This window comes from Diabrotica virgifera, chromosome 10 (genome assembly GCF_917563875.1).
Source record: "Diabrotica virgifera virgifera chromosome 10, PGI_DIABVI_V3a".
NCBI classification, from domain to species: Eukaryota; Metazoa; Arthropoda; class Insecta; order Coleoptera; family Chrysomelidae; genus Diabrotica; species Diabrotica virgifera.
The window spans coordinates 153,668,382-153,681,264 of NC_065452.1; the positions used below are offsets into that span (position 1 = coordinate 153,668,382).

The window sequence follows — 12,883 nt, forward strand, 5'->3', positions numbered from 1 at the left end:
ACTGTTTGATTCTACTTTTCATGCAATATCGAAGAGTCTTAAGTTTATTTTCGTAAAAGTTATAGAAAATTTTTGATTTTCGAAATTTTAGTCTTATTTTGCAATTTCCGAAGCAATAAATGATTGGACCAAAATTCAAAAACTGCCATTTTAAACTTTTGCTCATCTACTAAAAGATGAATACTTTAAATAAGATATTTAATTACCCCATTTTTACCTGTAGCGATTTAAACGAAAAAACTGCCATTTTTGACCCTTATTTGTTAATAACTAAAATTCTCGTCCGAACTGTGACGGGCATTTTTGTATTTATAATGTGTTAGGTAAGGTATATAGTACCCAAAAAACTCATTTGCAACCTGGCTGGTCAAGTCTCCCGAACATGGTATATTTTTGCCTTATTTCCCTGGAGTAATAGTTACAAATGTATATGAAACTAATATTGATAAATAATACTTTGGAAAATTTGCTTGGTTAATACAAACATTGAAAAATCGTATGTTTTCTTTTATTAATATTTTATTTATATGAGGCGTCCTAAATGGACTAGATAAGATAAAAAATAGGAACATATAGTAATCAAAATACAGTGAATGATCACATATTGAGAAGAAATAATAGTATTAATAATAGAGCAGGTGCATCTAGTAACATAGATATAACCCTATCGAATGTCGCAGCAGCAAACCTGATTCTAGACCGGAAAGTAGTTGAACATGCAACAACAAGTGATCACAATCTCATAACGTTCAATTTGAGTAACCTGCAGCCACGTAATACGGAAATGTCTTCGTTGAGGTACAATATAATAAAAACGAATTTTGAACTACTTAGGTCTGAATTCCGTGCACCACGTCTGATACAAAGATGGGATAATATAAATACTGCAACAAAAGAATTCAATCAGAAAAGCAATGGATATAGCAATCCTAAAAATATCCAATAATAAAAAAGTAAAAAACTTTGCCTGGAAGGAAAACCTTACGAGAATGAGAAACAGTAAGATATCAGCGTAGTCAGCGAGTAAGATATGCGCGAAAGCGATATCAACGATGTAGTACAGTAGAACTCCAATTATCCGGATTAATTGGGGCCGGACCCGATCCGGATAATCAAAAATCCGGATAATTGGATTTGTCTCGAAAAAGGCCTTTTCCGGGAAAGAAACGTAATTACAGCAAAACACAATGGAGAATATATACGGTATTTATTATGAAAAACAATATAGTACACACAACAATATGTAAATGACAAAATTTACATCACGTAATATTGACACACAATACTGAATCACAGTAAAATGAATTATTTTTTTACAAACTTTGTTTTTTCTTTTTCTCAATCTGATCCGGATAATTGGCGATCCGGATAATTGGAGTCCGGATAATTGGAGTTCTACTGTAGTATCTTTCTCGAGAGGCAAATACTTCTAGGAGAGTATAGAAGATTAAAAAACGAATACAGAGAAGAAATAAATATAACGAAAGCGAGAAGTTGGGAAGCTTTTTGCGCTAAATATATTAAAAAAAGTCTGTGATCAAAGAAAATATGTGTTTGCATGATTCGTGATTTTCTAAAAGGCATTCGATAAAGTATGACATGTAAAATTAATGTAGATGTTAAAAATATATAAATAGATGACAAAGGTATTAGTGCCATTAAAAATTGTTACTGAAATCAAACTGCTAACGTAAAAGTCGGAGATACATCGACGAAATCCCCATAAAACGAGGAGTCAGACAAGGCTGCATTTTGTTCCCAACATTGTTCAATGTCTCGGATCAGTTATTTAAAAATAATGCAGTTGAGAGACAGCCGTGTGCATGAAAATCAACGGGTATCCACTTAATATAATTAAATAGGCGGACGATACAGTCATTTTGACAGAAAATATTGAAGGTTTCCAGGTTCTGCTTGATCGTATTCATAAAGTAGGACAGGAAATGGGCATTCAAATAAACTAAAACACAACCAAATTTTTAGTCTTTAGCCCAAATCCAGATGTAGAGCTTCAATCAAATGGAGTCCAAGTTGAAAACGTTCACAAAATTACACATTTGGAAACCATTATAACGGACCATTAAACCATTAAACCATTATAAAGCGTACAAGATCATATTATATTCACACTACAGCAAATCACTGAAAAAACACTGTTAAAAAATGATACACTGTACCTGGCATTTTTAGATATGAAAATGGCGTTTAACATGGTCAATAGAGAAGGAATATGGCAAAGCCTGATAAACAAGGAAGGAGATGAAGAACTTGTAAGTGTAATAAAGAGTTTATATGTCAACACAAAAAACCAGGTCAGGACAAATAACCTAATCTCGGGCGAATTTTCTAATAACGACGGGGTTCGATAAGGTGGAGTGCTAATCCCACTGTTATTTATGTCTGTTATGGATGAAGTTATTAAAAAGTGTTGGAAAAGAACTAAAAAATGCGCTATAGGGTATAGAAATCTGCAACAAATAAAAATTGAAGCCTGTGCATTTGCTGATGACATTGTTTTAGTTGCAAGAACTGAAAAGTCTCTCGCAGATATCGCAGATATAAGAAACTGGGCAGAAGAACTAAAAAACTACAACTTAATAATAAATATGGAGAAAACTAAATTAATGACAATAGCCAACAAAGAAGCAACTGTAAATATTGAAATCCAAGGGCAAAAAATCGAGCACGTAGATCTCTTTAAGTATTTGGGAATAATGCTAAACAACAAAGGTACACAAGAAGATGGAATTGGAAACAGAATAAAATTGGCAACGAGAACTTATTATTCACTATATAAAAAATTCCTAAACAAAAAGGAAATATCGAGAAAAATCAAAATGACATTATATAAAACCGCATATATGCCAATTAAAATATATGGGGCAGAAAACTGGGTACTTAATGACAGACAAAGAAAAAGATTACAAGCTACAGAAATGAGATACTTAAGAAAAGTGGTGGGAGCAAGAAGATTAGACAAAAGAAGAAACGAAGATATAAGACATGATTTACAGGTAAAATCGCTCAACGAAAAAGTTGAAGAAAAGAATTTAAAATGGGCTGGACACATGATAACAATGAATGGTGACCAGACAAGTGAAAATGACATGGGTGGCCAAAGCAGTGGGTAAAATCACGAGGGACAGACCAAGGAAAAGCTGGAATACCAGTGTAAACGAAATACTTTAGAAAAGAGGAACATCGTGGCAAGAAGCAAAAGTTTTAGCAGCAGATAGGAAGAAGTGGCGTAAATTTGTAGAGATTATTATATAATGGAGGAATCTTCGACATTTAACGGTAAAAGAGGCAATCGATTATAATATGTATATATTACGGAGCACCTAAATCGAGACACAAATAAAAAGCTGAATAGCAATGACTAAAATTTCTTTTATGAAAATAAAGACATTTATTTGCAATAATCATCTCAGTTTAGAACTAAGACAAAGTGTAATATAAAATAGGACATTCTGTATAAAATATGTTTAAAACTCATTCCAAGTCATTAATCCATGTAGTATCTGTTCTTGGATTCAATAACCGCGAGTAACATTGGATTGCCATGTTTGTTATTATTTAAAGGTGTATATAAACATTAACTCGGGCGAGAAAGATATTATGATTATTGTTGTAGTTAATAAGTAACCACGTTTAGGATAGGTCGCGATTATAAACAAGTTATTATGATTTAGTCGTCGAGATAGTAATCCGAAAATATATGTATTTGAATAGAAATAAGAGTTTTAATTAATTGAGACCAGAAGGCATTAACATCACACATATTTATGACAAAAGAATGGTTAAGTTCTATGTTTAATCTATACTTTTGTATGGTGCAAAAATGTGAACACTAAAAGTATCAAGCATAAACCGAATTGAAGTGTTGGAAATGTGGATATATAGACGGCTGTTGAAAATACTTCGAACGGCAAGAAAAACTAATGAGGAAGTACTTAAGAGGGCCAACAAAGATAGAGAACTGCTAAGAACTATTAAAAGCTTTATTTTGCCCTCTCCCATATATTTCGGTCTAAAAGTGTTCACCCAAATACAAAGATGAGAATCTATAAGACCTTAATTCGACCACTAGCATGCTAGGCAGTGAAGTATGGGTCCTGAAAGAAACATCCAAAAACAAACTCAACACACTCGAAAAGAACGTACTGAGGAGAATACTAGGACCTGTGAGGGAAAACGTAATCTTCAGAATTCGATACAACAACGAGCTTTATCAACTTTATAAGGACTGTATAACTTCACTTGAATACAAAGATTGCAATGGGCCGAACATGTGATAAGAATGGGAGAGGATAGGCTACCAAAAAGAGCACTGAACGCTAGAATGCAGGGAAAGAGACCGGTTGGAAAGCCAAGAAAGCGCTGGGAAAACACAGTAAGCAGCGACGCACAAGCACTTTTAGGAGTCAGTGTATGGAGAAGAGCAGTAATTCTGGCTCAATTTTGGTTGTAGTGCCATAGAAGAAGAAGAATAAGAACTGTTAAACACTAGAAAATATCTTATGTGGGACATACAGTAAGGGGAAATAGATTTAGAATACTACACCTGATCTTTAAGTCAGTGTAACAAGGAAGCACTTTTATGAGTCAGTGTATGGAGAAGAGAAGCCACAGACAAACAAAGGTGGAGGCAAAAAATAAAGGAGGACAAGGCTCAATTTTGGCTGTAGTGCCATAGAAGAATAAGAACTGTTAAACACTAGAAAATATCTTATCTGGGACATATTTATAGTGAGGGGAAATATATTTAGTAGAATACTACAACTGATCTTTAAGGACAAAATAGAGGGTCATAGAAGTTTAGGAAGAAAAGAAGTTTTCCACCTACCTCTACCGAAAGTATACTTTTCCGGACCTGATTGTAGGGAGCAAAGTTGTACTTTTCCTCCCTAGGGAGAAAAAGTAAAAGTGACGTCATGGTATTTCATTAATGAAATATAACTTATTGAGTATAATATCTATTTTCTATTACGTAAGTATCTCTACATTTTAACGTTTATTTATAAAACACCCTGTATTTGGCAGAATGGTAAAAAACAGTAAATTGTTATTTTGATTTAACAATGTTTACATTAATAATTTGACTTATATTTGACAGTAGACAGTTATATTGTACCTACTTGTTAGTTTTAGTTCTAATAAATTTTGTTGGTTAGTTACATAAATAAATTAAGTAAAAATGAAAAAATGACTTGTTATTTGAGGAAGGTGGAAAAATCATATGTATAACATGGGAGTAAAGTGTCTTTTCCTCCCTTGAATGATTACTGCCCTCTGCTACGCGTCGGGCAGTAAACTTCATTCTCGGGAGGAAAAGTAGCACTTTCCTCCCTTGTTATATAAATAGCTATTTTTGATTAAAAAACATTCGTGAATGGACTCAGATATCAAATGCAGGACAGTTATTCCATGTTGCAGAATATCGAGAAGCCTTCGCAATGGTGATCGCCAACGTCGTAGAATTCTGATATGGCACACAGAAGAAGTTTCTTGTAGAGAATGATCCCAAAGTACTATTTTATTAAATTTATACTCTTCTAACAGTCGGCATATTGAATTTTTATTTTAACACCAACCAATACTTGTTAATTCTCAAATAAATGGGAGACCTTATTTTAAGCATTAATTCAACTGGCAACAATTGGCTTTACAGCTCGGTATCGGTATAACGCCTCATGGTGGGCGTTGATGCACAATGTGGAGGACAAACTATGGGGAAATATGATTTTTATCTATGTCTATTGTGGAAACGTAATATTAGTACCTATCTCTATTAGTTATCTTGCTAATTTTGTAATGCTAACTATATCTTTGTCCGTATCTGTTATTTATTTCCTGATGTTTTTGCACATACTGTATTTATTAATTTTAGCCATGTATCCTTTTGTTGTATTGCTAGTTTGAGTTTCCGTACGATCATAAAAAGTGAACAATGGAAAGCCTACATATAGGTGACAAATACCTGTAGTCTGGATGGATTTCTGACTAAAAGTGCCACCTTCGTAATGTAATTGTTTTGCCCGCAGGCATGGGATTTAAGCATTACATCCGAGTGCACTTTAGATGAACTCTCTGCTAGTAAGCCTCTCGGCTAAGTTCCATAAATCAGAGACGTATCGATTCACGATATAGTCTAAGAGCTAGTGAACCCTCTGAGTAACGATCTTCCTGTAAGGCTAGAAATTTGTAGAGTGATAATTCATAGCACACCAATGCTAAAAACCATGACCTGGCAGGCATCTGCTCTGCACGTGTATCTACCAGGTGAATCGAAAAGTGCATAGTTAAGGGAAAAAAAACTTTCTCCTCTAAAGTTCAAATTTAAGTATGTGTTTGAGTAAGTCATTTAGAAGAACTGTGTACAATGACAGGCGATTCTGAACAGCATAAGACCTTGCCAGTCGAGGGGAAATATTAAGGCTTTTTCCTAAAATTATTTTTATTGCATCGAACAAAGTTTTTTTTAGGTTTGAATCATTCCAAACAGAAAAGGTCTTTAGTGACTTTTCTCTTAGGTTAATAGTTTTTGACATATAAGCGATTAAAAATTAAAAAATTGCGAAATCGGCCATTTTTAACCATGAATCCGGACATTTAACTGAAAATTTCAATGTTGCCAAGGTAGGTAGATATTCTTTAAACATCGATTGATGTTTAAAGTTTTTTGCAATATAATATCGAAAACCTATTGGTTTTTTAATTGCTAATCAAGCGGGCGCGACACTGTATTATAAGTGACGACACGTTTGAGTTTGCATAAATTCATTATCTCGAGAATGGGCAAATTTGAAGAGAAATCCTTAGACAGGTCGATTTTTATTTTTAAATTAGGACTTTTTGGCATATACATATATAATACCAGTGACGTCATCCATCTGGGCGTGATGACGTAATCGACGGTTTTTTTAAATGACAGTAGGAGTTGTATGATAGCTCATTTGAAAGGTTATTTAATTCTCTATTAATAATATAAACATTAACATAATTATTTATACAGGGTGTACAATTTTTTTATTAAATTAATTTACACAAAAAGAAGAAATTTTTTTTGCACACCCTCTATAAATAATTATGTTAACGTTTATGTTACTGACTAGAGAATTAAATAAGCTTTTAAATGAGCTGTCACAAGATCCCTACTCCCTCAAAAAAATCATCGATTATATCATCACGCCCAGATGGATGACGTCACTAGTATTATATATGTATAAGCCAAAAAATCCTAATTTAAAAATTAAATTCGACCTGTCTGAGGATTTCTCTTCAAATTTGCCCATTCTCGAGATAATGAATTTATGCAAACTCAAATGTCCTCACTTTTACTACAGTGTTGCGCCCGCTTGATTAGCAATTAAGAAACAAAGGGGTTTTCGATATTGTATTGCAAAAAACTATTCGGGATTTCATCAATCGATGTTTAAAGAATATCTACCTACCATGACAATATTGAAATTTTCAGTTAAATATCCGATTCAGGGTTAAAAATGGCCGATTTCGCAATTTTTAAATTTTTAATCGCTTATATTATGTCAAAAACTATTAACCTAAGAGAAACGTCACTAAAGACCTTTTCTGTTTGGAATGATTCAAAAAACTTTGTTCGATGCAAAAAAAGTAATTTTAGGAAAAACCCTAATGTTTCCCCTCGTCTGGCAAGGTCTTTTGATGTTCAGAATCGCCTGTCATTGTACACCTTTCTTCTAAATGACTTACTCAAACACATACTTAAATTTAAACCTTACAGGAGAAAGTTTATTTTACACCTAAACTATGCACTTTTCGATTCACCTGGTAGATACACGTGCAGGGCTGATGCCTGCCAGGTCATGGTTCTTAGCCTTGGTGTGCTATGAATTATTACTATACAAATTTCTAGCCTTACAGGAAGACCGTTAGTCGGAGGGTTCACTAGCTCTTAGACTAATACCCAATTTGCTTCTAATGTTTGTAGGTGGTATATACAAGGTGAGTAATAAATAATGGGGATTTAATTTTTGTTTAATCAATAGATGCAAAATAATCTGATGCACAGAGTATTCAAGATTTAAAAATATTCAGAAATCTTATTTTAGTAATATAAGATTCATAGAGACCTGAACATCATCGGAATATACAGCCCAGAAAATAACAAGCTTCAATGATGATTACGTCTTAGTTGAATTCAAAACTAGGAGCCAGTTCAATTTCTACGTTGGTCGAATCACCAAGATGAAAGATAATGATAAGGACTACGAGGTCAAATTCCTACGATACCGAAACTGCAACAACTTCGTGGAGCCTCCTGTCGATGATATTGCCTCGGTTAATGGCACAGACATATACATAAATATGCTGCTGGGAAATCCAGCTGTGGCTCAGGATACTCAGAGACAAAAAGGTTTAATTTCATTCGGGATTTTCAACAATTTTAACATCGGTTAAATGTAAAAAGATTTTATGTTTGTGGCTCCATAGGGCCAGTTGAACTTATTTTTACTCCAGATGCCTTTTCTTACTACATACTTTAAATTAATTGGATAAATAATTTAAAATTATTAAATATATATTAAACATTTAAATAAATAAATATATAATAAATACAATAAATACATTCCTAAATGTTATAAACGATCAAGAAGAGACAATAAAATTTACAATGGAAAAGGAATGTAATAACACCCTGCCTTTCCTCGATGTTTTAGTCTCAAAGAAGGATACTGGATATTAGGCTCAAGTGTATAGAAAACCAACACACACCAACAGATATCTCAATTAGAAACCAAATCACAATATCAACGTTAAAAAGGAATCATTAAATCCTTATATGATAGAGCCAAAATTACTTGTTCTAACCAAAATTCATTTTTAGGAGAAAAATAATAATTGTTAACATCTGTTTTATTAAAAAATTATTATCCTTTATCGTTTATAAATAAGGAATTGTCAAGATTGGATCGAATGGAACAGAACAACTTAGAACGGGATCCAACAACATTCACAAGAAATAATACGAGGAAAATATCAATACCATGTATAAACGGACTATCCGAGAAACTTAAAGCAATAGGAAATAAATTCAACATTTCAACAACATTCAAAACAACAAACACATTGAGATCTATTCTATCTAAAACTAAACCTAACAATGAACAAGAAAGAACAAAGAATTGCATTTATAAAATACCTTGTGAATGCGAACAATTTTATTTAGGTGAAATATCAAGACCATTTAACGTTAGAATAAGTGAACATCAGTCTAATATTTAAGTAGAGAATTTGATAGATCTCAAACATGTCAACACGCATGGAATAATGAACATAGAGTTCAGTGGAGAGATTCAAGTATAGTCCTGAAAGAAACAGATAGTAAAAAGATAAAAATCAAAGAAGCGGCTCTAATTGTGCTAAATGAAACCAATTGTGTCGCAAATTCCTCGGTAGAACGCAGTAGGATGTGGTTACCCATACTAAAAGAGAAAGTCAATAGAAATAAAATACCACGATTGGTAAGTCAATACCATATCGAGTTAGTACATATTTTATATTTTAGTATTATTTATATATCTATGTATTAATAATATTATTTTTATAATTTAAAATAATATTATTAAAATCAGAATTGTTATTAGTTTTGAGATGAAACTAAATGTAAGACCAAATATTTACGATGTCGGGATAGTATCACGATGTTTTTTCCTGGTTTTCCCTCGTGATTTACTATGAAATCTCTAACACGAGAATTTTACTGTCACCGTTGCATTTGGTTGTCTTTTTCAAGACAGATCACATTATGCTATGATTTTTTGTAGCGGATCTTCTTGGGTTAGGGTTGATTTCATGTAATCTAATGAACTATCTTTCAGTAAAGTAGTCCCAGGAATGCAACTCATAAATATTGGCAATATCATTTTAAAGTCTTCTACTTTAAAATGTATAATATATGTCTGAATTGCCGATATAAATGAGTCAGACTAAATAAATTATCGGAAGAATTTTTTATTAAGCAACAACATTTTTGTTTAATTTAGTAATATTTTGTATTTTGATAACGACATCCGATAAGGCGTCGAAACGTTAATAAAATTAGTTTTTAAATTTAATTCTGGCTTATTTCCCAATCAAAATAGTTAATGAATAAATAATATTTGTTTTAACTATGTTGTTTTTTTTTTCAGTCGTTTCATGGTACCCCTTGAACCCATTACAAACTAAAAAAGCAGCTACCAACAACAATATATTTGATTCTAAAATACTATTTAGAAGATTGATACTTTGGAGACATATATGAAAATGAAGTAACTAAACTACGCATCATCAAATCAGGAGTCCCACAAGGAAGTGTCTTAGGCCCAATCTTATACCTACTCTTCACGCCTGATCTGCCATGTACTGACGACACAGTAACCTCTACGTTTGCGGATGACACAGCTATATTAGCAGTAAACAGACATCCCGAAATAGCAGCGACAATACTACAAACCAATCACAACAATATAGCAACGTGGGCAAGAAAATGGTGAATTACAATAAATCGTAAATCTGCAAACATAACATTTAGAAAATGCCATAGTGAAACGCTAAACATCACATTTAACAATGAAACAATTCCTAAAACAGACAGCGTAAAATATTTAGGAATACACCTGGACAAACATCTAACCTGGCGTACCATATATGGAAAATAAATGAAAGTAGCTGGATACCAAAAGGAAAAAGAGCTGTACTGGATCCTTGGCAGAAAATCACAATTATCAGTACGGAACAAATTACTAGCGTACAATACCGTTCTCAAACCAGTGTGGACCTATGGAATCCAGTTATGAGGAACAGCATCTAAATCGAACATTGCCCTCATCGAGATATTCCAGTCAAAAGCCCTGCGCAGTATATAGTAGATGCTCCCTGGTTTGTAACCAACCGAGACATTTATAATGGTTTAGAGATGTCAACGGTTACTGCAGTGACCAAACAGCTCAGCACAAACTACCTAAGACACTTAGAGCAACATCCAAACACACTGGTAATAAATCTGCTTGACAACAGTGAAGAAACCCGAAGGCCGAAAATAAAAGCACCTTTGGATCTACCATTCCAACAGCAATAATATGAAATTCATTTTAAATCATTATAGTTTTATTCTTTTAATCACAATGTAATGTGATGTTATAAATTTTATCATTTTTAAAATAAAATGTAAGAATGTAACAATGCATACAGAGAGTGGATCATTGGACAAACTCTCTCTCATGACATTGTATCAGTCAACATGTATGCTTATTGTTATTGTATGGTGTAACAGTAACAGATTGCAAAATAAACATTAAGCAAAAGAAAAATATTGGAAAACATCGATTTTCATTTTGTAACTTGAAAGGGCTATAACTTTTTATGCGCACATTTGTATTAAGGTAAGTTAGGTTCAATCGAACTATTTTTGGTCCCAGAATATGTGATTTAATTTATGACCTGCCTTTTTGTTACACCTTGTATAATCGGGCAAATGAGAGAATACATTTGAAAAGTTTTTTTAATATAACATAATGGAATAGTGTGTTATAGTAAGTTATATTGCGAAAAAGATTGAAAATGTCTGACGATTTAAAAAGACATACACTTATTAAATATTCATAAATACAAGTGTTCACTTACCCTGGAAATCATCCAACCATTGTGGCTGCTTGTAATGTTCCGTGGCTAAAACTCCAGTATTCAAAAATACCAAAATAATAATAAGCCAATAAAATGTCTGAGATTTGACGGCTTTACGGCATGCTCTTCGCATTCGTCGGTTAACCCTCTCGAAGCTCTTTTTCTTCCGTTTGAACCAAGATTCCTGCTGAACTTCCTCCTCTCCGATGTGGTCGGTGGATTCCATCTCGTTCTGAGTTATATTTCTATTGTCTTGGTTTTGATGATCTTCGCCCTCTGGTTCGATATCTTCAGCTTGCGTAATCCAATCCAGATAACCCCTAAGATCTTCTTCGAGCTGCTGTTTTTCTCTTAACTTGTGGAAATCTCCTCTAGCTTTTGCTTTTTCTCTTTCCTTGGAAAACTCACTAATATTTTATTATTATTTATTGATCAGATGGCTGTATAACTAAGACTACTTACCCACTTAACACACCAAGAATTAGATTCATCACAAAAAATGCTCCTAGAATGACCATCGAAACAAAATAAATCCACTGCCATGATCTGCCCAATGCATCTTGTATCTGAAAATAACATATTTACTTTACTCTATATGTACTTAAAGAATATACTGGTAAAGTTCGGCATAGGCCAGAGAAACGAAAGAGGAGACCGGTTAATCGAGTTTGCTATCTTCTTCTTAACGTGTCCTATCAGTCCCCTTGACGTTGACGATTAGCATGGCGAAACTGTCTCTGTCTCGAGCTATTCTAAATAGTTGCTCTGCTTTCTTTATACCTGTCCACTCCCTGATATTCTTCAACCAAGAGGCCTGTTTTCTACCAATTCCTCTGCTTTCTTCGATTTTAACCATCATAATAAGTTGAAGAATATTATATAGGCCATCTTTCTACATTTGATATTATCAATCAGCTCGCGAGTAGCATTTGCTCTCTTAAGGACTGCCACATTTGTCAGCATAACTGTCCATGGTATTTTTAATGTACGTATGTGCAGCCACATTTCAAAAGCCTCCAAAGGATTCATTGTGGATATTTTTAATGTCTATGCTTCGACACCGTATATGCGGACTGACCAAATGTAACATTTAATCATACGTTTTCGAAGTTGAAGTTGCAAGTTATCATTACAGAAGAATGACCTCATTTTTAAAAATGTGCGGGTTATCTCGATTTTACATTTTATCTCTTTATCTGGATCTAGTTGTTTAGTAATAATACAACCAAGATAATTA

The 12,883-nt window shown here is 33.3% G+C and overlaps 1 protein-coding gene across 13 annotated transcripts in view; it reads right to left on the bottom strand.

The window, feature by feature from the left end:
- Window positions 1-12,883, bottom strand: part of LOC114325428 (muscle calcium channel subunit alpha-1) — a 759,065-nt gene that overhangs the window by 295,964 nt on the left and 450,218 nt on the right. For all 13 annotated transcript variants that reach the window (XM_050663510.1, XM_050663508.1, XM_050663509.1 and 10 more), the window contains exons 8-9: window positions 12,109-12,212; window positions 11,647-12,053 (exon numbers count right to left, since the gene is read on the bottom strand). In XM_050663510.1, coding sequence (XP_050519467.1) covers window positions 11,647-12,053; window positions 12,109-12,212 — 511 coding nt within the window. The remainder of the gene's footprint in view (window positions 1-11,646; window positions 12,054-12,108; window positions 12,213-12,883) is intronic.